Source organism: Ambystoma mexicanum, chromosome 12 (genome assembly GCF_040938575.1).
Source record: "Ambystoma mexicanum isolate Mex_15411 chromosome 12, UKY_AmexF1_1, whole genome shotgun sequence".
In the NCBI taxonomy this organism is placed as follows: Eukaryota; Metazoa; Chordata; class Amphibia; order Caudata; family Ambystomatidae; genus Ambystoma; species Ambystoma mexicanum.
In genome coordinates, this window is record NC_090936.1 from 281006248 (window position 1) to 281033421 (window position 27174).

Here is a 27174-nt window from a genome sequence, read left to right on the forward strand (position 1 = left end):
TTCATTATCAAATCCGCTACATTGTTGAGAGCATAATCCTCATTTACAGATCCAGTGCTGGCTCTCTGCCTTGCGCCTTGAGTTATGAGCTGCGAAATAAGTTTCAGATGGAATCCACTTTTTTACTTGCCTTACATTCTCTTGCCAAGTTCTCTTTTCCATGTCCAATAAATTAACCCACAGTCAACCAAATGGCCCTCCTGGGCTATTTGCAAAAGATTAATAATCTACCCCAAACTTCAATCGCTCTACCATAGGAGGTAACAGCTTCCCGGTGAAAGCAGCTAAACTGTGGAACTCCCTACCCCACACATTAAGAACTGACCTTCCCTATCAAAACATCAGAACCAATACTATCCTATGGCTGAAAGCGAATGCTCACTAAATGTAATGCCAACTGCAATTACTGCCCTTCAAACCTGTATATTTTGCCACTGTAAATTTGTTGCACCATGATAGTACTATTGTATATATGTTATATGTTGACTTTACTATGTATACCCGGTATACCCAAATTGTATGTAAATTTAAACTTGTGTAACTAAGCTTCGCCTATTCTTGTACTTGCTGCGCACTGTTACCCCAGGGTATGTCTGCGCATTATAAATAAACAATAACAGCAACATACTTTTCCTCACAATAACTGAAAGTGCATTACAGTGTGCTGTCGATTTCGGACCACCGCGGCCCTCCAGTTTACCCCGAGTTATTATTTTATTCCCTCCTACAACATTTCTACTTCTGTCCATTTCAGGTTGCAATTCAGCTGTGTCGAAATACGCTAGGGTTTGTATTAACGTGTTAATTAAAAGAATGGTCCTCAATGCACGTTTGGCAGTATTTTGCTGGTAATCCACCGAAATAACGCCAAACGCAATTAGCTACCACCACATGCTCACGTGGAGTCACCATGGGATTACAAGTGGTGGTAATTCCCCATTTATGTAGATTTACTGCCGGCGGAATGACTGCCCTCTAAATTCTCCGATTTCTTTGGATATAGTGTGGAGGTCAAGCTGGAGGTGAATATGCCACTTTTCCTTGGAAAAAAAGTGACTTTACTGCGCTGTAATTCCGCAGGCGGTAAATCCATGACAAATTCTATTTTGGCAGTGCGCGGAAAGTGCTGGTAACGGAATTACTGCCACTTTTTCCATGCACGCCAAACTTGTAATAAAGCCCAATGTTTTTAGAAAAATGATTTGCATGTGGGTCTTGAGGTCAGATAATCGAACATTTGCACCCGTGATAAAACTGAAGCCCATGTTTCCTGGAGATTTTTTCACTGTGGCAACAATTAGACTGATTTTATGCATTGTTTGTCACATAAAATGAAATCACATTTTTCACATATGCGAAGTGCTGCCGAGTTTTTCCTTCGTGCTGAATCAGGGAAATAAATATAAATAGGTCTGTGTGTTCAGCTTTGTTGCATTTGTTCACACTTTTACGTACTGGCGTGTTGGCTAAATTTGGAGCAAGCACGATTTGTTCTATTTTGTTACGCTGGCAGAAAAAATGGGCCAAACCATTTGTCAATTACAAAAATGTTTGGGTGATATGGCTTGGGGCAAAACCTCTTTTCCTGATTCTGTATTCCCAAAGAGGCAAAGCTGATGCTTAGTGTGTTTCGCTCAACTTTAAATTCTGATGTAAAGATTAGATAATCTGGTACACAAAAAGGTGAAAATGGAGGATGTTGTCAGTAAGAGAGAGCATAGTGTAGCTGGGGGTGCTTTGTCAATGGCAGCAGTGCAATAAAAGCACGAGAAACCAAAGGAGTAGCTCTCAGCCCCTCCTGCACCTCACTCCTTTTCTGAGATGCTGCCCGGTTCTCTGAGAGCATTGAGCCAGTTCACTCTTCTTCTGCAGCCGGCTCCTTTTCAGTGCTGGTATGTGTGTGAAAAGTGCAGCAAAACACAGCACTCTTCTCCTGCACCCGCTATGGAGGGGCTGACAGTACGCGCAGGTGGTGGTTGCAAAACTGGTGTCCATGTGGTTAAGTGTTGGTGACAATCTTGTCAGTGGGGCAGGTTGCCATGTATTGGATTACAATCTGTGGTTATTGGGCTTGCATCCAGCACAGGGTTCGAAATTGAGGGGCGCTGGAAACTAATTGGCTCCTGCTTCTAGCCTAAAAGGGCCTTGTTAGACCAATACCAACCACTAACAGGAGTAAAGTTTGGCTCCTCAGGCCAACTGATGGAGAATGCACACACCTATGTGAATTCAACTTGCCACTTGGGACAAACAGTAAATAAACATTAGGGCACATCTGTACGAAATGTAAAGCATAAGGGGGGGTCCAACAATTATGGACAAAATGATAAGTTTGAATCTGATGTGGAAGTTAGATTTGTGAACTCTTATGTACTAGCTCCTCATTCGCAAGTGATAGCTCCTAGTTGCTGGTTAATGCTAGACGACCAGGAGCTGCTTTTAGCTCTTGCTTAGCCAATCTTCATTTCGATCCCTGTAGCCGATATTGGTAATCTGCTGCAATAGGAAAATATCCTTGGTGTTTGTCATTCCGTGGCAATGGGACTAGCAGGACCTGTGCTTTGATGGCAATCATTGGCCAGTGGCACAAGTACATGAGCAATTGACGTCAGCCTTGGCTATGGGGCATGTAACTGAGCATTTAATGGCAATCATTGGGGTAAGTTGCTGGGCATTTAAGAACAAATAGGCTCCTCTTTATGGTTAAAGGAGCTGGCTATACACAAACCAAAACTTGTGGTATTTGGTCTTTGAGTTGTTTGAATCACAGAAGTATCCCGGTGTCTGATGGAATATTCAGGGCAACTCCTCATGTTTCAAAATATATGCCATGTACTGAACCAAGTGATAGTCATCAAGTATAGTATGTGGGCAGTATCTACATTTTCTATACACGCAAATGTTATTTTCAATGTCGAATCATTATTTCCCTGTTTCAAATGTGCAAGTTTAACACGTTTTCCTGTATTTCCTTTTTTTCAAAGGGGATTCTTTCCAGTTGTCATCGGCTTCATTAGAAGAGTGCCAATCTTAGGATCAATCTTAAATTTACCTGGGCTTTGCACGGTAAGAAAACCTCTATTTCTTGTGGAAATTGGTGGCATTGATGCTGGTTAATATGTAAACCTGAATGATTTTAAAATCTGTTTCAGATGCACCCGTTTCTTAGACATTTTTCAAATCCAGACCCCAAGTTGTTCACTGTTGGATTTCAGAGACATAGTCTACGAAGGAGAAAAGGGCATTAGTCAAGATGTGGTGATCTCACCAGTGTTCACGACGGGAGATGCCCACTGTTGGAGAGCAGCATAATTGATTCTCTTTTGATGAGAGACAGGATAGATAGGGGGGGTAGAATGGCACAAATTGGATTGTTGGCCGAGAAAGCAAAGACTGCGTCAAAAGCCTCAGTTTGATATAGAGATTTATGAACGATAGTGGGGTAAAAGCAAAAGATGTGTCTGACAAGTGGATTGTAGATCAAGCCCAAGGTTGGGAGCAGCTTGTGCACAATGGTAGATGTTGTCGCATGTTAGGAACCGTAGATAAAATATGTGCAATCTGCAGTCCTTTCTCGAAAAGAACTGTACTGTTAATTAAAAATGGTTTTACTTGTTCTAATGTCTCTTCCCCCTATATTTACAAGCGCGTAATAGCCTACATTCATTTCAGCAACATCTCGCCCTTATTCAAATCAAAAGTCTAAGAAGACATTTATTTGTATTCATTATTTTATTGTTTAAAGTACAGATCTAGCTCGAGAGCAGCGGAACGCTGTAAAGGGTGTAGGTAGCCAGCGTTTGGACTGGCATCTTTTTACAGTAGCGCAATACTGTGAGTTGCAGTCTGTGCATCCATTGGATTAGCCCCTGGTTAGGTATTGTTGAAAAAACAGAGAGCTTTGGAGAATTGTGGGGGCATTCTGAGCCAGTATTGAGTTTCAGGGGGTGGGTGCGTGACAACAGAAAGATTGTTTGTGGGTCCCATTTGCAGACTTGTGATTTGAGACATTTGATCGACTTGCTGTGAGAGGATTGTGTTCCCCTATATACGCTGGTCTGCTACTCGTGACTACTTTATAGATGATACATGCAGTCTTGAACCGTATTCTGGCTGGAGAGGAAGCCAATGTAGTTTACATGGGATTGGTTTGATTCGGTCAGATTTTTGCACACTTGTAATAAGACGTGCTGCAGCGTGTAGGACCGATTTTAGGGGAGCCAAGTGAGCATCTGGCAGCCCTTTCAACCCCCATCGATATGCAAGACCACAAGGGCCTGTGTTATGATCTGGAAATCCTGCAGCCCGATGGAATGTGATTTTTGCACGGGTGGAGATTTGGGGCCAAGTCGTTTTGCTTTCTTGGCTATTTGCTTCTGGAAGGGTTTAGCTGAATCTGAACGTTGTGGATCAAATCCTTCTAGGTGCATATCTTGTGCCTTTGTTGGACAAGTTGTTGTCTAGCGGGGGGACCAATGAAGTTCAGTCTTGGATGGGTGAAGTTTGAAGTAGGCAGTCAACATACAGGACGGAATGATGGCTAGATAATCGGAGACAACTGATGTCCTGTGGGCTTTTACTCTCAAGAACCACTGAGTATTGTCCGCTATAATAGTGTGGAAGGAGGAGACTTACACACAGGTGTCCTGCTTTTGGGCAAATACTTTTATTTATAGCAAAATAAAGAAGGAAACCTAACTATCCAAACTCTGATGGATTTTCCTGCCTCAACAAAAACTTAAGGAGCTGTCTGGAAGGCCATAACTAAAAAGGCCACTGCCCTGTGTCCAGATCCTACTTCTAACACTTGCACTAAATTAACAAAACTGCATCAGTCTTTTCTGAGTCCAGAAGAGACTCCCTTCTTCTGGACAAATGCAGTTCACAAGTGGGAGTAATGTCTCCCTTCCCTTGGCCTTTCTCAGGCTTATATTTACAGTTCCACAAAGTGGGGGGTGGGGGAGGCGGAGGGCTGGTTTCTGTCCCTTGGCCTTTCTCAAACTTGTATTTATAGTTCCTCAAAGTGGGGTGAATGTCTCCCTTCCCCTGGCCTGTCTCACGCTCCAGTTGAGCCCCTCCAGTGACTCTCTTGGCCAAACCTGGTATTCGACCTTATCAGGTACTGCAATGAAGAGGAAGTCTTGTTGGAGGATCTTGTCCTCATGCACAGTTGGGTGTGCTCTACTGCTTATTCACTTTAGTACCCCTAGTTCACTCCTCTGCCAGGAATACTGTCTCTCCTCCAGAGGGTCCTTGACCCCATTGTTACGCTTTCTTATCCTTGGGTCCAAGAACCTTTCACATTCGCTTCTCTTTCTCTTGTCCTCTGCCCCTTCACACCGTCTTCTTGGGGCCCAAACAGACTCCTTTGTATTGGCTTCAATAGTGCGCTTGAGGTACTGACCATGTTGTTAGTCCCTCTTCTCTTTTTAAGTTCCATGGAACACAAAAGCTAGACTGCTCATTGCATTGGTCTTGTGAGTTCTTTCTAGTGCAAGGCTTCTTCCTCATTTCAGTATATTGAGGTGACAGTTCAGTGGGGTGCACTATTGCGATAGCAAAAATATATGGGCGGCGGGTGGGGAGAAACAGCGTATAAAACGGGCAGATCTCGACTTGGATACTGTAAAACCATATATCTATGATGCCATCATGCCCCAACTAGCACATCTTTTATCGATGACACTCGGGATCTGGACATTTTCACAATTTTTAATAGCATTAACCAGATTATACAACACTATGTCACCACTCCTAGCAAAAGAATTAGAAACCGTGTAATCAAACTCCATCCATGGTTTGATGAGGACTGTAGAATATCTAAATTGGATTTATTGAACTGTTTAAAAAAAAAAAAAAGCCAAGGCACAGACAAAACTTTGTTGAGAGCTTATAGGGCTAAATACAAAAAATTGGTTACATTTTAAAAACAAGGTTACTTACGGTAAGAATGGGACAAAATGCAGAAAGCTTCCAAAGCTGGAGATTCCAAAACATCTAAGGGGGAGATTTAATGATGAAGGCAATTGGCCTCCCTAGATGTCAAAATCTAGCCTGTCTCTGGGGAAATATGGGGTAGTCATACTGAAATTCTTCTATTCTAATGACCAAGGTCCCATTTCACCTGCCATTAAATTGTATTTAGCCCACGCCATGTCTGCTGCAATTTATAGAGCCGAAATCTGGGGCTATTCATACACCAACAAACTAGGGATGGCCGAAATATCTTTTTTGAAAAAACAATTGGGTTTGCCTAAATCCAGTCTGAGCACTCCCATTTATGCTGAATTGGGCCTATGACCGATTCAGAAAGAGGTCCTTTTTAGACTGGTCCTCTTTGGGTTGAGACTGTGCTAGGTCCCAGAACTATGCATCTATCGGGAAGCAACAGCACATATACTGAAGGCAGAGAGTGGCAGGTAGTTAACTTGGTTTAGGCATGTTAAAATCATGCTGGAGAAAATGGAGTTGGGAGATATATGGCAGAATCCTCAGGGAATTACCCAGGACGACATACCTAAAGCAAAAAACATCTCCCGTTTAATGATTGAGGCAGAGAGGTTTAACGATTGCATGAGTTCTTCCACTGGCAGCTTCTATTTGTACCATAAACCAGCAACAGGGTTTGAAAAATATCTTTTTCATGTCAGGCCCCCTTTGGTACGCAGCCTTTTATCTTGGGTTCAGATTTTCTCACCTGAACCTTGCATACCAAAAAAAACTGGACCACTGATGGAACTGACATATGTCCAGTCTGTGGTTCTGCTAGAGAAACCCTACTCCATTAAAAAAAAATGTCTGCCAGTATTATCTAGTAACAGCACACTGTTTTTAAAAACAATATGCAATACGCATGGCATACGACGCACAAGTCTCGTGCTTAAACTTTTTAAAACTTGTAAGGGATGAAAGTGGTATACTACGTAGCAAGTTATTTAGCACAGGCCTGGAGTGTTAGGGAGAATTCTCGAAATGTGCTAATTTCCCTTACCTTTTGAGACCCCCAGCCACTTCACTGGATTTCTAGGATTTTATTTTTTACCTGGGAAGAGTGAGCCTTTTACCCACTCTTCCATGTATTTGGTGTGTGTTTTACTTTTGTGTTCTTTTATGGAGTTTTTAAACAACTCCAGTGGCATCATCTTTTTCTGTGTGTCACACAGCACCTTCAGACTCCCCAAGGTTTAAATACATTCTCTGGGACTGACTACCATCTCCCAGAGCATGTAAAGTTAAATTTACTAGTCTTTTTAAATGTACTGACCCAGCACACACTATCTTCCTATAGAGTGCTGGAGGGGTTGCTTAGCTTCCTCTGAGTCAAAACACTCATGAAACAGTACATTTTTACCTTTTCCTACTTTAAATGGCTGGTGGCAGTGGTTTAGATCAACTACTGTGATTTTTCCTGACCGCTAACAACGGTAGCTAAAAATCGGTCAGCCATGTTTTTCAATATGGCGCCACCAGACCTGTCTGTAAAAACAGACTCCGGTCATCTTTTTTTGCAATTTCTTTTAGGAAAAGTCCTCCTTGTGTTTCTCTGCACGCCAAACCAGGTTTGGTCCCTTTTGTTCGTTGGCCTTGGGCGGGCTTTAGTGCTGAATCCCTCCTCTGGCATCTTGAGTGTCTGGGGTGGATAGGATGTGAGGGAGGTGCCCAAAACTCCCTGTGCTTAGTCTCCTAGCAGACCTGAATGCACTCTGCCGTGATTGGCCGGCTGACTGTCCAGCAAGGACAGCCACCCTGCTGTGAGTGACAGCCAGGCTGGAATGAATGGGGGAAAACTGTTTAAAAGCAGGTCTGTGGGACTTGGAAAGCAGAGTCGACCACTGGCATGAAAGAACCAAAGACGAGCTGAAGGAAGAGGACTGCTGCAACTCCTGGCCGACCGGTGAAGCCCTGCTGCAGGTCCGAATTGCCTGAAACTCCAATCGACAGAGAAGCCCTTAAAGGGTAACTTCTTCCCTTGAGTTTGGTGGGAACAACCAACTCGTAAGCCACCTGGACACCGTCTTTTTCTGGTCGGATTTTCATCAGAGTGCTGTTGATAACCGGATAGCCAGAGTGAAGGAAACCAGCTTGTGGACTTTAAGGCACTCACACCTTAAACCGACGTAGTCTTGCTACAGCTTTTGGCCTCATCCCTGGGCAGTGCAGGAACCTCCCGACATCCTCCTTGTCCCCACGACTGAAGCCCAGGAACAGCGAAATCTGCTCGAACTGCCAGGAACAACTGCCTCAGCTACAACTTTCTTCATTGACAAGGTACTGTGCAAACACTGTCCGAAACTATTTTCCGCCATCGAGAAAGTGCGTGAAACTTTCCTCAACTTCGTAGGCTTGTCCTTCCCTAAACATTCGTCAAACTTTTCGCCTAGCCAAATTCTTCTAAACTCCGTGGCAAAGACTTAACCGTTATCCAACAGAACTGTGCTATCCTATACAAAGACTCTGAACCATTGACTTTGGCCCATGCCTATGAGAAGAATTGCTGGTTGTATTTAACTGAAACCCTGTGCCCCGCTTATGAATGTATTTGGGCTGTCTATTCTTATAACATTGTCTTTTTATCCCTTTATTAGGTATCTGAAGTGCCACTTTGCTCCCACTTCATTTGGAGCTAAACTTGTTCATTTATTTACCGGTTGGATTTTTGTGGTGTAATAGTGTGTGATATTGAGCTGCTTATGCTAGTGTAATGTTTTATAAATGATTGAGTAAATAAATGTATTTCTGATGTTTGTTAATCTGCTTAGAATCACATGCTGTGCATAGTCCGACATCCAGTGGTTACTGCGGAGTATTGCATTTTGTTTTTCGTAGTCCAAAAGGGGACGTCGACAAGGCGTGTCTGTAACACTATCCCTATAGTGACGTGCAGTGTACCCACAATCCCTCACGAGTCGAGTTCCCTCAGATTGTTTTTTTCTGCCCAGATATTGGTCGCCTTTACACGGAGCTCCTCGAGAGACATTGCAAAAACATTTATTCGACCTTTGGTCGTTATTAACTTATAACTATATTATTACTTTACATCCCTCCTTCGGCGTCGTAGCTGCGAAGCTGTTCACTGCCGATCAAGATCTTCGACGGCGGTGCCTTCGACGGAGGAGGTTGTTCAGCGTTCGCCGAACACGTGGCCTGGCCTCACCGGCCAAATACAGTAGGGAGAGTGGGGTCGTGGGACATTTATTGTTTGTTTCTCTTTGAGAATGCCTTTCCCTTTCCCCTCCCTTTCCTTCGGGGTTGTTGTCACATGCAATCGGTTCCTCAGCTATGGGGAGGACACCCTTTAGGTTTTGCCCGCGTTGCAACGGCAAGTTTACCTGGAAAGACGAGCATAAACGTAACCGTTGCATGCCCCTCGACCACAAAGAAGACTGCTGTGCGGCCTGTCAGTTTCTTAAGCCGAAGACTTTAAAAGACCGCCTGGTCAAAAGGTGGGCAGCCTACGCCATGTCTAGGTCTGATTACTCACCCGCCGCCGCCGAAAGTGACGAGGAATGTGATAACCCGATGTCCATTTCGGAAGTCGTAGACCTCTCTAAGGAGCGTTCAAGCTCCTTGTCGTCTGTCCCCGGCCCCGACAAGCTCGGCTCACGCCCTGCTTATGGGGATGAACACCCCGGCGACACCGACGCACACAAAAAACACTCCCATAAACACACGACCCACGGCTCTTCCTCATCGAAGACGAAGAGCATTAGCGCCAAAGAAGACGCAGGTCCTACCGGCGGCCTCCTCAGACCGTAAGAGTATTAAGCCCCCCTCGCAACCGCAAACGCGACTAGCGACTGGGCTACCCCCAGATAAGGGCGCTATCACTAAACCGCCAGACGACGCGCACCGTCAGAGAGCGTCCGTCGATGTAGGGCAAGCGACGCCTGTAACATCGACGCCGGAGATGCCCTCGACAGACAGTTTAGTTGTCGAGAGCCTGGCGCAGATTATTTCCACTGATAGCCAGAGACAGACAGCGAAAGAAACATAGATCACCACTCACAAGGCCCGGGAGACGTCAAAAAAGGTCAGAAGGAAGACGGGAACTGCCCCCTCCGTCGAGAGGGACTCCTAGCCTACCAGAAGGCTTTTCAGAAGGCGAGGGGAACCTTTATTCGATGTTATGGGATAGGTCGAAGCGTTTTCAAACTGAAGGCCCTCCCTTTTCCCCCCCTGACTGCTTTGGGGTACCTCAAGAAACCCTAGAGAGACTCCAGTTTTGTATGGACAAAATGGAGAGGTTTATGGAGACTCAGAACCTTCCAACACCCAAGAGATCAAGAGGGGGACCTCAGGAGGATCCCAGGGCCAAGTACCCTAGGCTGTTTAATCCCCCCCACCCCCCAGAGGATGTAGATTTATATGACCTCACTGGAGAGGACCCCCACTTTCAGTAGGATGACAAATTCTTAGGCAATGAAGGGGAACAAAACCTAGAGGAGGAAGGTTTTGAAGATGACCCAGATATGGGTGATGGGGGCTTCGGAGAAGACCCAGAAGAGGGCACTTCACAGCCCTGGCAGTCCCCATTAGTGTTTTCAGACCCTGATGCCCTAAACCTGTCACCCCCCCCCCCCAGGACTCACCTATTAAGAATACATCACCTATAGACGATCAACCTACCGTTAATACACTACTACGCAAGGTAGCAGCGCATTTTGAAATCGAGACCAGGGAAATTTCTCCTGCCATAGACTTTGTAGAAAAGATCATCAAGGAGAAACCCCCTGTCAGCCAAACCATTCCCCTCCTCGCCTCAGTAAAGAGACAAATTATTCCTTCACTATCTACACCCGCGTTGATCAGAAGGGTCAACTCGAGGATAGAAAAAATGTAGTCCTTCCCCATCGGACCCGTTATACATCAGGGGCCACTCTGTACCAGACTCCTTGGTGGCGACAAATACAAGGAAAAGAGCAGGGGTCCTGCTGTCAACTAGTGAGGCACCACCAGATAAAGAGGGTAAAAAATTGTATGCCCTAGGAAAAAGGGTTACAGCCTCGGCTGCCTTTTCTGCAAGAATTGCCAACTCTTTGCTGGCAAGTTACGCAGATGCACAATGGAGCAAACTACGTAAGGACATTGAGGAGGTACCGGAACCCCTATGTACTTGGCTTCTAGCCACGGTTACTGAAGGGACCTTAGTCAACCAAAGCATCATTAAAAATACTCTGGATGCTGCAGAAACGGCTGGCCGTTCCCTAGTCCAAGGAATCCTCCTCAAACGCCATGTATGGCTACGTAATTCAGGCTTTAAACCTGAAACACAAGCATCTCTAATTAACAAACCTATAGAAGATGCCAACCTCTTTGGTAAGGCGGTGGATGAGGCACTAGAGACCGCAAAGAAGGAATTTGACACCATCAAAACCCTAGACCAAATTTCAAGGCCTCCCAACAAACGTGGTTATGGCAACAGATGCTTTTTTCGAGGCCAACGCCAGCAGCAACAACAGCAGCAGCAATACTCTGCAGGTAACTGATCCTCTAACTAAGGCACCAGTGGACAATACAACCAAAGAGGACAACGTTGTGGCAAGGGAAGAGGTCGGGGTCCCACCCCTAAAGGTTCACAAGCCACCAACACCAAATGACTCAAAGATTCGGGTCCCCTCCCATGCATCGCCGGTTGGGGGCCGGTTAACATCCTTTCTTCCAGCATGGGAGGGTATAACATCAGACCGCTGGGTACCATCAACCATAGCCCGTGGTTACTGTATAGAATTCAACAGTTCCCCCTACGTACAGACCCCCAAGGGGACGACTCATGTCACCAGAATACCTTGCCATCCTTCTTCAAGAAGTGGACCAACTACTAGAAAAAGGAGCTATAGAGGTCGTGCCTCTATCTCAGGTAACGGAAGGTATTTATTCAGTGTACTTCCTTGTACCCAAAAAGGACTTAACCATGCGCCCTGTACTTGATCTGCGCCCACCGAACAAATTTGTCAAACCTCAAAAGTTTCATATGGTGACTCTACAGAAGGTAATCACCCTGCTTTCACAGGGAGATTACATGACAACACTGGACATGAAAGATGCATACTTTCATATTTTAATGTTGCCAGCGCACAGGAAATACCTCAGGTTCATGATAGAGGGAAAACACTAGCAGTTCAGAGTGCTACCCTTCGGCATAGCATCAGCACCAAGAGTATTCACGAAGGTACTGGCAGTGGCAGCAGCCCACCTGCGCAGGTTGTCCATCCCAGTATACCCTTACCTCGACGATTGGCTCATACCAGGGGACTCTTACGAAATATGCTTCTCAAATACCCAAAAGACTGTAGACCTTTTGTTTCAACTGGGCTTCTCCATCAACGAGAAGAAGTCCAGTTTAGACCCCAGTCAGATCAAACAATTCCTAGGGGCTCTAATTCGAACAAAGGACGGCCTCGTCTTCCCCTCCAACGAGAGGGTCCAAAACATGCTGTTTCAGATCCCTCAATATGTGGCCGGTCGAGAGGTGACGGTACGCAAAGCAATGCGCTTACTAGGAATGATGGCGTTATGTATTTATTTGGTACCTCACGCGCGACTGCGCATGCGCTCAATGCAAGAGTGGCTCAACAGCCAGTGGTGTCAGGCCAGCGGACAATGGGACGATCTAGTGGTGGTCTCGCAGGCCTTGGTTCTCTCGTTACGGTGGTGGTCGAAGGAAAACCTGGTAATAGGGAAACCATTCGCCACCCCCGCAGTGGAAGCCACTCTAACCACAGACTCATCCCTCACAGGATGGGGGGGCTCACCTATCCCATCAGACTGCTCACAGAGTTTGGACTCCGAGCATAGCATCCAAGCAAATAAACGTACTGGGGCTACTAGCTGTGTTCAAGGCACTGAAAGCCTTCCAGGCACACCTGCAAGGGAAGACAGTGATGGTCCTCACGGACAGCACTGCAGCCATGTACTACCTCAACAAGCAAGGGGGCACTCACTCTCCAGGACTGTCCAAGCTGTCCCAGAACATCTGGAAGTGGGCTGTCAAACACATGTTCCTACTGTCACAACATGTACCAGGGGGAACTCAATCTGCTAGCAGACGAACTCAGCAGAGACTGCCCTCTGCCCTCGGAGTACGAATGGCAGTTACACAAAGACATCGTCTTCGACGTCTTCACACAATGGGGATTCCCAGAAATGGATCTGTTCGCAACTCTGGAGAACTCCCAATGCCAAGATTACGCCTCCAGGTACCCCCAGAACCAATCCAAGGGGAACGGTCTGATACCATGGTCAGGGAAATTTGTTTACGCTTTTCCCCGACTCCCCTTCTCAACAAGATAGTGCACAAGATGCACCAGGAACAAGTTACCATGATACTGGTGGCCTCTATGTGGGCCAGACGGCCATGGTTCGCTCACTTGATGGAGATGCCCCTATCTCCTCCAGTGAAACTTCCCTGCCCGTACAACATGCTGTCACAGGACAAGGGCAGGACACTACATCCATGCCCTCAGACCATGGACGTAGCAGCCTGGCTCCTGAGATCATAGAATTTGGACATTTACAACTCCCGCAGAGATGCATGGACATTCTCAGGGCGGCTAGAAAGCCTAACACTCGTAACTGTTATTCTAGCAAATGGAAAAGATTTGTCATCTGGTGTAGGGGAAGGAGCATCAACCCAGTTGACTGCTCTCCCACACAAATTGTTCTGTAGCCAACTCACCTACTAGACTCAGGCTTGGTGTTTAACTCTATTAAAGTCCTTTTAGCTGCACTTTCCGCAGACACCACTTCCCAACTTAGTGTCATGGTGGAAAGTCCCAGTTTTTAAAGCCTTCATGGAAGAAGTGAAGAGGATCCACCCTCCCATAGCTAACCCCGCTCCCGGATGGGACCTAAATGTGGTACTAACCAGGCTCATGGGGTCACAAAGCAACACTTAAAGACCTCACTCTTAAGACTGCTTTTCTAATAGCGATCACCTCCATTAGGAGAGTAAGTGAACTACAAGCACTCTCTGTTCTAGACCCCTTTGTAACAGTTCACAAGGATAAGGTGGTTCTATGCACACATCCTAGGTTTGCACCAAAATGTATCTCTAAATTCCATGTCAACCAGTCAATAGAACTACCAACGTTCTTTCAAAATCCTTCAAACTTAGGTGAGAAGAGCCTGCATACACTGGATGTTTGCAGAGCCGTGATGTTTTATATGGAAAGAACTAGACCATTGAGAAAGACCAATCAGCTCTTTGTCTCTGTGGCAGCAGGAAGAGAAGGAGATGCAGTTTCAAAATGCACTATTTCGAAGGGATTGTGTCCTCCGACGTATTCCTTATCTTTGATATACGTTTCTAGCTTGCTGGCCGTGGAAATGTTTTCTCTGTAGAGGGCGCTGCGTGTCGACGTCCGCCGAGTCGATGTCCCTCGACGGCCACCGCATCGGCGCCGACGTCACCATGCCCATAAATAGACACGCGCTGCGTCCGTTGCTCAGTTCCGTTTTTCCGCGCTTGGTGGAGCCTGGGAACGTTATTGCTCAGTTCAGTCAGGTTTATCTAATCTATTTCGACGAATATTCCTTATCATTCTCGATGGCTTCTTCATCAGAACTGACGACGCCACAATCCGGCTTCAAGAAATGTCGAGACTGCGGTAAAAAAAAGTCAATAACGGATCCACACAGGGTCTGTTTATGGTGCTTCGGGTCCGAGCCCCATTGTTCGGAGGAAGGAGCGAAAGGGGAAGCTCGAGAGAGGTAAGTCAGCCAAAACCTCCTCGAAGGTTTCGTCGGCCGAGGCATTCGTTTCCTCGCCGTCAAACACTCCCATTCTAGATCTCGAAGCAGCTCCCACCATTCGTCGAGATCTAGACACTCAAAAAGAGACGTCGAAGGTCCCATTCCTCGTCGTCTTCGGTGTCCCCAGAAAGATTTTCCTGTCCCACCAAACACAGTTCTCAAACTGAGTGGAAGGAATTCAGAAAGAAAATGTTAAGCGTCTTCGAGAACGCGGCCTCGACCCCCTCGAAGACAGCTGAGGGTGATACCCCGGGTGAAAAACCCAAAAAATCAAAATGCCGCGAGTCGCAGCACCCGGTGAAACATTCCACCCAAGAGCGCCATGAGCCATCGGGTAAGAAGGCACCGTCTTCGCCGTCGTCGAGGGTTCCTTCAACGCCGTCGTCGAAGATTCCCTCGACGCACGGGTCGGCGCCATCAACGCCGTTGTCGAAGGGTTCCTCGACGCATCGGTCGATCGACTCAACGCCATCGTCAACACCAATGAAAGAGAGGACCAAGGCTCCACAGCCAATGTGTTTTCAAGGGCCTCCGGCACGACGCCGAGACTGTTGTCGATGCCCTCGAGTAGGATCCCGATCCTCTCGAATTCTTCGAGGCCCCTTCCAGTTTTTTCGACGCCATTTTCGGCGCCTTCGAGGCCGGTTACATCAGCGTCGACGACTTCGACATTTTCTCGTCCGATAACGAGTTTGGCTCCTTCAGCCCTAGAGATGGGCTTTACTCCATTTCAGAGACCAGAATACCCTGGTCGGTCTTCAATTTATGAAGAAAGAAAAGACTCTGACCAAGAAACTTTTGGTTTACAGAGATCCTCACTGCCTGCTGCAGAGGATTACACCTCTGAAGAAAGGAGGCTGAAGGAACTACAGGACTCACTTCATGAGGCCAGTGGACTTGACACTTCCCCAGAAGTGGAATTTGTAAAGCCAGACCCAGGGGAACATACCGTAACACCATATAGAACCCTGATGGCAAGAATAATTGAGTTTGTAGGTTGGTCTGCGCCTTCACCTGTTTTCCAAGATGATCTAACGGATATATTGGACAAAGGCCCACAGGAGGACCCGGTGGTCCCCTTCCATGCAGCCCTACAAAGAAAAATTGCATCCAATTGGGAGACTCCGAAGTCATCCCAGCAGTCAATAAAAGACTGTCAACAAAGTATAGGGTAGCGGCTGCTGACCCTGAATACCTGTCAAAACACCCGACCCCAGAGAGCCTGGTGGTTCAAGCGGCAACTTCATCCAGCAGGACTGCTTACCCTACTGTCCCACAGGACAGGGATGACAAGAGGTATGACTCTATGGCAAAGAAAGTCTTCTCTGCCTGTAGTATGGCGTTGAAGTCCATCAACGCCACCTGTACGCTCGTCAGGTTCAGTCACACATTATGGGATTGTGCTTCATCAGCGGCTGACTGCATACCCGATGGAGAGGAGAAGGAAGCCTTCCTTAACATCATTCAAGATGGCAAAGATGCCATGTGCGAGTCTCTTCAAACTGGCATCGATTCCGCTGACAGTATCAGCAGGGCCATGGCGGCTAGTACAACAATCCGCAGGCATGTGTGGTTGCGAACGTCTGGCTTTGCTCAAGATGTACAGGCCAGACTTTTGAATATGCCCTTTGACGGCTCTTCGTTATTCGGAAAGAAGGCTGATGTCAGTCTGGAAAAGTTAGACTTCTAAAGCAGCAGCAAAATCCCTAGGAGCTGCTATCTGCCAAACTCCTTTTCGCCCCTCAGGAACCTCGGGGAGAGGAAAGTCCTTTCGCTATTATTCCGCATTCGGAAAAGGCAGAGGACAGCCGGCTCAAAGAGGCCAAAGAAGATCCACCCGAGGTGGACGGGTCAAAGGTACTAAGACCGCAGCTGCAGCAGGTGCCTCTTTACCCTCGGCATCTGCATCAGCCGCCCCCAAACCACTCTGAGGCCTTTGCACACAAGACACCTGTAGGGGGCAGGTTAACTCACCATCTGACGGAATGGCAGGCTATAACGTCAGATGCTTGGGCGTTGGAGACAGTTGCCCAAGGTTACTGCCTACCCTTTCTACACATCCCTCAGAGTCATCCACCGGGGAACAGCTCCCGAAAAGTTCCAGATCCGCTCCTCTTGCAGGAAATTATGGACCTGCGAGAGAAAGGTGCCATAGAACCGGTACCTGTAACGGACAGGAACAAGGGCTGGTACTCTCCCCCCTACTTTCTCATACCAAAGAAGGACGGAGGACTGAGACCCATCCTGGATTTAAGAGAATTGAACAAGTTCCTCAGGAAGGACAAGTTTAAGATGGTAACTCTTTTTCAGATCCTTCAGGCCCTCCAGCTCCAGGACTGGTTGGTATCTCTGGACCTGCAGGATGCTTATTTCCATTTGCCAATCCATCTCAAGCACAGGAAATACCTGAGGTTCGCAATTGGCAACTCTCATTATCAATTTCGAGTTCTGCCATTTGGGCTGACCTCCGCCCCGAGGGTCTTCACCAAGCTGATGTCGGTAGTGGCGGCGAGTCTAAGGAGGGAAGGGATCCACGTCTATCCCTACCTGGACGATTGGCTGATCAGGGCCGTATCTTTGGAACAGGCCCGGACCCAGCTAGATTATGTCTGCCTCTTCCTTCACAGACTGGGCTTCTCCCTCAATTTAAAGAAGTCACAGATGATACCATCTCAGAGACACCAGTTCATTGGAGCGGTCCTGGACACTTCCTGGGAAAAGCCTCGCCACCAGAGGTGAGGGCTCAAGATATTCTACAGATGGTTACCAAGTTTCAAAATGCCCAACGTCTCCCAGCCTTCGACTTTTTGAGGTTGCTAGGCCTCATGGCATCCTGCATCTTTGTGCCAGAGGCTCACCTGAGAATGAGATCTCTTCAGTGGGCACTGAGAAGTCAGTGGTCACAATTCTCAGGGAGAATGACAGATCTCCTCCGGATTCCAGACAGGGTAGCCCACGACCTTCAGTGGTGGGCCTATTCAGAGAACATCTTGAAAGGAGAACTGTTTTGGCAACCATGGCCAGAGATAACAGTAGTCACAGACGCCTCGCTCACAGGGTGCGGAGCCCATGCCAACGACCTGACCATCAGCGGTCGTTGGTCTCCATCGGAGTCCAGACTACATATCAACCTATTAGAGCTGAGAGCGATCAGACTAGCGTTGAAAGCTTTCCTGCCATCAGTACAGGGGAGAAATGTCCTGATAATGACGGACAACACAGTGGTCATGCACTACCTCAACAAAAGAGGAGGCGTAGGATCACTACCACTGTGCAGAGAGGCAATGCAGCTCTGGTTTTGGGCAATTCGGGAAGGAATCTCTCTATTGGCAGTCCATCTAGCCGGAGAGAAGAATTTGACAGCGGACGCTCTGAGCAGGCAGAGCAGTCTCCCACGAATGGGAGATAGCTCAGGAAGTCCTTCAAGAGGTCTTCGCCCTTTGGGGAAGCCCTCAGGTGGATCTGTTCGCCACAAGCACCAACAGGAAGTGCGATCTGTTCTGTTCGAGGGAATTTCCCCCGAGAGGAGCTCTGGGAGACGCGTTCATAGTGGACTGGGAGTTTCCACTCCTCTACGCGTTTCCACCAGTCCCTGTTATTCCTCAAATGATCAGGAGGTTGCGAAGATTCCGGAAAACCATGATCCTAATTGCCCCGGACTGGGCCAGGAGAATGTGGTACCCGGACCTTCTGGATATGTCCATCTGTCCTCCAATCCGTCTTCCACTCAAAAAAAATCTTCTCTCGCAGAAGGGAGGTCAGGTTCTCCATCCAGACATCAGAACCCTCAACCTCCACGCTTCGCTTCTGAAAGGTTGAGGTACAAGGATTGGGATCTCCCTGATGACGTCATGGAGGTGTTGCTTTCGGCCAGAAGACCAGCAACAAAGTCTTTATACCGCTGCCGTTGGAACAAGTTTTGCAGCTGGTGTAGGGAAGAGAATATCGACCCTTTTTCATGCGATACACCAACGGTGCTATCGTTTCTACTCTACTTGGCAAACTCGTTGGCACTGTAAAAGGCTATCTCGCAGCGCTTTCTATCTTCAAGCGCACTGCGGAGGAACCATCGTATTTCAAAGTTCCTCTAGTGGTACAATTTCTCAAGGGTCTGACTAATGTTTACCCTCCAAAACTATTCCAGGTTCCATTATGGGACTTAAATTTAATTTTAAACTTCTTAATGGCCACTCCATTTGAGCCACTTCACTCTTGCGCATTAAGATTTCTCACACTTAAAACTGTCCTACTTGTAGCACTAACATCGGCTAGGAGGGTGAGTGAGCTACAAGCTCTCTCCTGTAAACCCCCAGATACAATCTTCCACAAGGACAAGGTTGTCCTCCAGTGAAGCCTAATTTTCTCCCAAAGGTGGTTTCTGAATTCCATATTACTCAGAAAATTACCTTGCCTTCATTCTACCCTCCTCCCCATCCGGGGAAAGAGGAGGAAAGGCTACACAGGTTGGACCCTATGCGAGCTCTCAGCTTTTACATCAGCAGAATGGCTAGAATCAGGCAAGCAGACCAGCTGTTTGTAGGATACTCAGGTCACAAGTTGGGACTACCCGTAACAAAATAATCAATCTCCAGGTGGATTATCTTGGCCATCCTGGAATGTTAGACTAGCAGGGAAAGAGCAACCCCAAAACCTCAGGGCTCATTCAACCAGGGGTATCGCAGCTTCTTCGGCTCTCCAGAGAGGGGTACCGGTCTGAGACATATGTGCGGCTGCCACATGGTCGTCCGCACATACATTCACAAAATTTTACAATCTGGATTCCTCCACTGCTCAAGAGACCAGATTTGGCAAAGCCGTATTACACTCGGTCCATCCCTAAAGGGATATATAACGCTATCACTCCCTCCTCCAATTACATACCACTGCTATGGGAGTCTATCAAAGATAAGGAATACGTCGGAGGACACAATCCCTTTGAAGAACAAGTTACTTTCTTACCTGGTAACGTTCTTTCGACAGGATGTTCCTCCGACGTATTCCAAATCGCCCCTCCCATCCACCCCCGCAGTGATAACTTCCCTTGTGGTTGCAGCTTTCGCTCCTTCAAGGTTACTAACCAATTCAGGCATGTCTTTCTTATACTACAAAACGGAACTGAGCAACGGACGCAGCGCGTGTCTATTTATGGGCATGGTGACGTCGGCGCCGATACGGTGGCCGTCGAGGGACATCGACTCGGCGGACGTCGACGCGCAGCACCCTCTACAGAGAAAAAATTTCCGAGGCCGGCAAGCTGGAAACGTATATCAAAGATAAGGAATACGTCGGAGGAACATCCCGTCGAAAGAACGTTACCAGATAAGAAAGTAACTTGTTCTTCTAGATGGATTGTACAATGCATCACTCTCTGTTACACTCTTGCTAAGAGAGAACTATCCTTCAAGCCAACAGCACACTCCACTCGAGGCACCGGGGCTTCCATAGCTTTCATTGCAAATGTCCCTCTTGAGTCCATTTGCAAAGAGGCAACCTGGAGTTCTGTTCACACCTTTACAAAACACTACTGTCTAGATGCCCACTCTAGATCTGATTCCCAGGTGGGACAAGCAGTATTAAGACATCTTTTTTCTACTGTTCCTTCTCACAACCCACCTACAACTCCGGGTACTGCTCGCTAGTCTATGCACAGCATGTGATTCTAAGCAGATCAACAAACATCAACAAACTTACCGTAAAAGCATTTCTGATGGTTGTATCTGCTTAGATTCACATGCGCCCACCCTTCCTCCCCGCTCGGATGGAAGGAACATAGATTTTATTCTAGATCTCTCTTTTCTGTACTCACTCACGTCTAATAGGCTCCCTCAAGGCAGAAAAAATACAAACCGAGGGACCTCGACACGTGAGGGATTGTGGGTACACTGCACGTCACTATTGGGATAGTGTTAGGGATAGTGTTACAGACACGCCTTGTCGACGTCCCCTTTTCGACCACGAAAAACAAAATGCAATACTCCGCAGTGACCACTGGATGTCAGACTATGCACAGCATGTGAATCAAAGCAGATGCAACCATCAGAAATGCTTTTACGGTAAGTAATGCATCGTCATTCTTTTACCAAGAAACCTTGAGTAAGTGTTTGTTTGAATCACTGTATTAGTTGGTCCTTTGTGTAACTTGTTCTACTGCTCACTTAAACTCTTGAGATAAGTCTGGCTGCTCAGCCATCGCTACCACTTTACTGTGTAGTACAGGCTTGTACCAAATGTGAAATTGTACTTACACTTGTAGTCTTAATTGCCTGTAGGGTTCCCAAAGGGTACTGCAGTTGATTCTGCCCAACATGGAGTGTAAGAGCGAAAAGGATAAAAGATGGAATCCCTGTAATATGATACCAAAGCTCCCTCTTAACGTGCCAGTATCCCATGAGACAATTAACACTGTTGAAAATCCATTAACGCAAGATGGTTTGCACGGATTGTTCTGTGTACACGCCCTAGTCTACATCTGCGGGTCAAAATGTTTTACATTTGCTACTCATGTATTGATTTTAATTAATTATGCTGTTATGTTTGCACTGATCCCAATGAATTAGTTGTGACTATGTTTTGTCTTTTTGTATATTCATGCTCCCAACATGTGTTTTCATGGCAAATGACTAATTGGTCGACTAAAAGCTGCCTTGACTTTGACTTTGAAAAACAGAAAGTGTTGCTAGTTGCTACACAGTATACGTTAAAACAGAAACGTAACGGTTTTAAAGGGAACTATACTTTTAGCTACTTTGTTACAGTTACCAGACTGTACAGGGATCTTTAGAAGTGACAACCCCCAGGCTTATGAAGGTGAAGGCCCCCAGAAAGGAAGCCCTGAGTCTGGTTGGTTGGTCAGTGGCTTTTCAGATGAGGAATGCATCGATAGTCGGTGGAAGGAGAGGGCATACAAGTCACAGTGGTGGCATCTGGGAAGATGGTTTGCAAGCGAAGGTCCCCCCTGCAAGTACTGACCGCCACCAGCAATGGATTCAGAGGCGGAAGACCATTTAAGATGTTGACCAAGGTGCTTGAGTGGTTGAAGTGATATGGTACTGTTCAGGAAGGCAGCCTATTAAACGTCCTCTATTCCGAATCCAGAATTATTTGCCCATATTGTGGCACATTTAAGCAATGGGATCCCACGAGTGCAAGAAAATCTGAATATTAAAGGTCCATCACCTTCCTAACCGACTAATGAGACATCACTCCAGGCTCCAAATACACTCCCTAACAACACTGCGCTTCTTTTTTAGGACCTGCTTGTTGCCATTGACTGCTTCAATCCAGAACGACCTTTGGAAGATCCATGCCCCCCCAACTTAAACTATCATAAAACATCAAAAACTGACATCAATGTCCCTATGCTTTCTTAATAGCTGAATCACTACCGGCAACGTCCCACTGCTTTTGAAATTCGTATAGGTCAGGCCACTAATCAAAAACAGATGGCAGACCCAAATTACCCTGCAAGCTATGACCCTGCAAGCTACCACTCTATCTCAAATACCATTCATCAGAAAAGGATAGCACATTTCATATACATTAACTAACAGTTTTTTCAAAGTTGAAAAAAGGTGTGTGTCGACAGGAGCGTTCCTGTGTCCCTATCTTACATGTACTGGTACCCATAATCCTTCACGTGTCGAAGGCTCAGATTTTTTTTCTGCTATCAGTTGGCTGCAAGAATTGTAGCGGAGGGAAAAACAGCAGGCAGATCTGTCATAGTAACCGCAAGACGAGTGAAACGGAGGATCCCCTTGATCTTAGACGACTGCGACACGACAGGTGTGTACAGTAGGGAGACAGGGGGAGCGCTATATGTCGTTGCAGATTTCAGACATATCAACACTTTAATTTACATGACAGCCTAGACAAAGTCTTTAACTGCTTACTTCTGTAAAGGCTTGCATACTACACAGGCAGCAGACTTCAAGTTTAAACAAAATATGTTAATTTAACTTAAATGTCAGGATGGGTGAAGGCCTAACTTGCTCTACGCTTATAGGGGATTTTCCTACTGAAATAAAACTAAGCAAAATCTGTGTCAAAGAGTTCAACTTAAGTCTGTTTGTGTCCAAAACCAATCCTTGCGCTCACAACTATATTAAACCAATGATTAGGGTTGTCAAACTCAAAAGAAACAGTATTTAACTCAAAATTCTGAGCTTCTTGCCGCAGAGGGCTTTCTTTCAGCTCCCCTTCCCCAAGTATAAGGAAGTACCATGAAGGAAAAGTCTCAACGGTTACCTTCTTCAGTTCAAGGCAATATAGTTCAGAACCAATCCTTGGGGTTCCCAAGTTTTGAGTAGCACAATCCAGAACAAAAAGGGTTTTGGGATTCTGTTCCCAAGACAAGTATAGTTCAAAAGTGTTGCAGTAGTTTTGGTGAGCTTGTTTCGTAAGGTCTTTAGTTCTCACCAATTGGGGTTCTCTGGTCTAGGCACAGTTGTTAGACCATACAGTCCACCCATCACAGGTTGCAGAACCAAGGCCCATGGACTTCTCACCCCCGTACTTCTCGGCTCCTGTGTGCCAAGTCACCCTTACTTGACTGCTGTACTGGCCTCCTGGCTTTTAGGATGCAATCTTATATCCTTCAGCTTTTCCTGGATTGCCTTGTGGCCCTGCCACTATGAATCACACACCTTTCTCCAAGTAGTTGTCTTGCCACACTGCATTAATTCTTTAAAGTTCATTGTTCATGCTTTCTTTAGTCTTTACTGTAGTCAATGGTAAGGTTAGATGTAATTCACTGTACAAAACTGCTTTACTATGATTTGAGTTTCAATTCAGAGTTAAAAAGTATGCTTATGTTTCTTAAATTCAAGTTTCAAAGCCTTCTCTCAAGATAAAGGTGTCTTAAAGTTTGCAATTCAATGTGTTTATTTCAACGGGAGGTTTTCCTATAATGCAGTAAGTCTCATAAAGTCGGTATTCAGTATATCTGCATTTCCTTGTAATACGTTTTCATATAGTTCGGTATTAGTATACCTTAGTTTCTTGCAATAATAAAGTTTCATGTAGTTCGGTATTGAGAATAACTTGGTTTCTTGCAAGATTACGTTTTCGTATATAGTTCAACATTCAATATGCGGACAGGCCTGCTCCTTCTTCTGACTCCTTCTGCTGCGGGCTCCGCTCTGCTTCTAGGGTGGGGAACACTGCCAATGCGAGCCCTGCTTGCCTTGCTGCTTTTTGCAAACGCGGACAGCGTTCTTTGAGGACTGGGTCTTCCGGCATCCTGGTTTGGCGTTGGTTAGGTATGTTTTTCTAACGTCTGATTGGTGCTCTCTTAGAGGGATATAGGCACTCTGTTTCCTTGCAATAAATGTTCACAATTAAAACCTATGGGGGAACGAGCACTGCCAAATCCAGTAGGCTCAAGAAGATGGACCTTTGAGAAATTAATACAGTCAAAGTCAAATGGACAGTTCCAGTTCTGATGAAGATCTTCAGAGGGAAAGTTAGTTAACCAGTCAGTGGTTCTTGAAGAAACACAAAAGTTCAAGGGGAGCCTACTGGATAGTGCACACACTGCAAGGCCTGCACAGAGGAGTTGAGGTCAACTCTCAGTTGAAGAAAGCAGCACCTGGAAAGCCAAGCACCACAGTACCTTGAAAATTGAGAAGAAATTGTAGCTGGCTTTTTTCTAGGTGCAATGTGACAGACCACGATTCCTGCTCCTTTGTTGTGGTGACGGAAGGGGGGGACCACTGGCAGGCTTCTGCAGCAGCACTCAGCAGAAGGGGTTGGCAGCAATGGATTCAGCTCACTTCAGCAGCTCTTTGTGGTTTTGGCACCTTTTTCTTAGCACCAGGAAGAAACTAATATCACTGGTCGGATTCCCTTGGATTACTCGGTCCTGAACTCTGGTGATGGTACTTTTGGTGAAGAATTCCTTCCCCTGGAGGTCCACATGGATGCATGCAAATTTTCAGCTGGATTCAATCTTCGGAAGAAGATGCACTCAATAATGGTCCAGCCTAAGGGAGTAAGTCGTCCTTGGCAAATCTTCCCTGTCGCTGTGAAAACTGGGTTAGCACAGCTGCAAGGCTTTACCGGTGCTTCAGTGGTCCTGGAATGTGCTGCTGGCATCTCTGCTAATCTTCTGCTTCGGATTACATGTTCCACTGGTCGACTGTCTGTAGTCCCAAAATCCTGCCATTTATGCAGGATCTCATTCCTTCAGTCATGGAGCTGTCAATCACCTGGGGAGTGGCTGTCCTCTAGGACAGCCGGCCTCCCAGTTAGAGCTGGTTTCAGCCAGGCATATCTATAGACAAAGAACAATGAGGTTTCGGTCTCCTCCCTCACTTCCTGTCTTCCCAGAAACCCTGGAGCCTGGACGGGTTTTGTGCCAGAAGCCCACCAAAGGCAAAACTCACAAAGGGCTCAAATCTGTTCTAAAGGATAGAGTAAAAGGTCAGAAGGAACCAACAAACGGAAAATGGCAGAAAACTGGGGCCTTTTTGAGAAAATGGTCACCCATGGGTTCTTTAATGCAGCTGGGAAATCGGCCTACTAGTAAGCTGCACAAAAGGTAATAAAAACTAAGCACTGCCACCAGCCATTTAAGTTATTCAGTGTAAGAAAAGGGTACATGGAAGTGGGATACGGAGTTGCTATGTAACCCTCGTCTCCCCTTGCCCACAGTGCCCCACGTAAGGCGGTGTGTGCTGAACCCACAACGGAAAAGGTAAGATAAGTTATCTTAGTATTCTTGTGAACTGTAGTTCTCAAGAAAATGAATATAAACATTAAGAGCAGTCCAGGGGACTCCTCAGTGACACTGCACGGAGGGTGCTATGTGTCACTAAGCATAAATCAGATGCCTATGGAGTGAACTAAACTCCATTAAACAGTAAGACTCAAAAATCCTAGTCTGAGAAAAAGAATGAGCGAGTGGTAAAAGGTTCATTTCACTCAGGAGATTAAAATCAAAGAGGTCCAGCAAAAGTGCTGGGCGTGTTAAAGGTTAATGGGAATTGGCACAGAAACAAAGTTCTCCCCAACACCCTCCCCTACCCCCAGACTAAGGGACAGGAGGATTTAATCCACTCCTGGATGAATCTCTTGTTCCAGTCATTCATGCTTCCATTCCGATGATTGGATCCTGACCTATGCTCAATGGTAAAGTCAAACCCTTGGAGGCTGATGGACCAACTCGGCAGTTTAGGATTTCCCCCCTTCATTTGCCTTAACCATCTCAAGGGTTGGTGGTCTGTCTGAATAAGGAAAGTACTAAGCTTCTTCAAAGACCACCCACTGGCAAAACATTCTCCTTCTATGGTTGCCCACCATGTCTCACTGTCCTTCAGTCTCCTACTGATGAAGCAAATAGGGTGTTCCCTGCCTTGCCCATCCACTTGACTCAAGAATGTCCCTATTCCTGTATTAGATGCATATGTTGGTACAATACAGGGTTAGGTGTAGTCTGAAGCTCTTACCACTGGAGCTTTGCAGAAGGCATTTTAAAACCCTTCAAGTGCCTTGGCACACTCTTCATTCCATCTAACCTTCTTGGGAAATTTGGGTGAAGAGATGACATTCAGTGGAGAAGCTATGCTCCCATAGTTCTCTGTAAAGTTACGGTAAAGTTGCCCAAGAGAGACCCAGCTCTCTCTTGGGTTTGAGTAGTTGGTTGGCCCAGTCCTGCATAGCTTTTACTTTAATAGGCAAGGGCCTAATCTCACCTTCCCCTACCTCATGTCCAAGGTAGACCACTTTACTCTGACCAATTTGACATGCGCTTGCCTTTATAGTCAGAAGGGCCTGTAACACATATCCAAGGTGATGAAGATGTTCTTCCCAAGAGGGGCTGAACACTGCAATGTCATCCAAGTATGCCATGCAGAATTCCTCTAACCCATTCAGAACATGGTTCACCATCCTTTTGAAATGTGGCAGGTGCTTTCTTGAGGCCAAAGGGCATGACCTTAAATTGGTACAAGCCTCCAGGGATAGAGAATGCAGTTTTCTCCTTGGCATGGTCCTTCAGAGCTATTTGCCAATAGCCGGAGGTTAGGTCAAATGTACTGAGGAACTTGGCAGCTCCAAGTTTAGCCACCAGCTCATCTGTCCTAGGTAAAGGATGGGCATCAGTGTTGATGATTTGCATTCAGAGTCCTATAGTCCACGCAGAATCAAAGTGTTGGCTTTCTGGACTTGCCAATGCTTGACCAGGGCTTGACCAACCTTCAAGTTTTCAGAAGCTTCAGTCATCAGTTGTGCCATCCTCTTCCTGAGGCCTGGCATAGGGTGGAGCACTCTCCAATCCTTTGATCAGAGTCAAAGGGCCTCTGACAGGATGACCATAGAGGAGCTCAAATTGGGCTGAAATCCACTCCAGCTTGAGGCACCTCTCTATACGCAAAGAGAAGACATGGCAGTAGAAGGTTCCACTTTCTTCTCAGTTCTTCTAAGGCA

The 27174-nt window shown here is 46.4% G+C and overlaps 1 protein-coding gene across 2 annotated transcripts in view; it reads left to right on the forward strand.

The window, feature by feature from the left end:
- The window catches only part of GOLT1B (golgi transport 1B), a 255135-nt gene that overhangs the window by 144623 nt on the left and 83338 nt on the right, over positions 1 to 27174 (forward strand). For both annotated transcript variants that reach the window (XM_069628435.1, XM_069628436.1), the window contains exon 4: positions 2985 to 3066. In XM_069628435.1, the coding sequence (XP_069484536.1) occupies positions 2985 to 3066 (82 nt within the window). The remainder of the gene's footprint in view (positions 1 to 2984; positions 3067 to 27174) is intronic.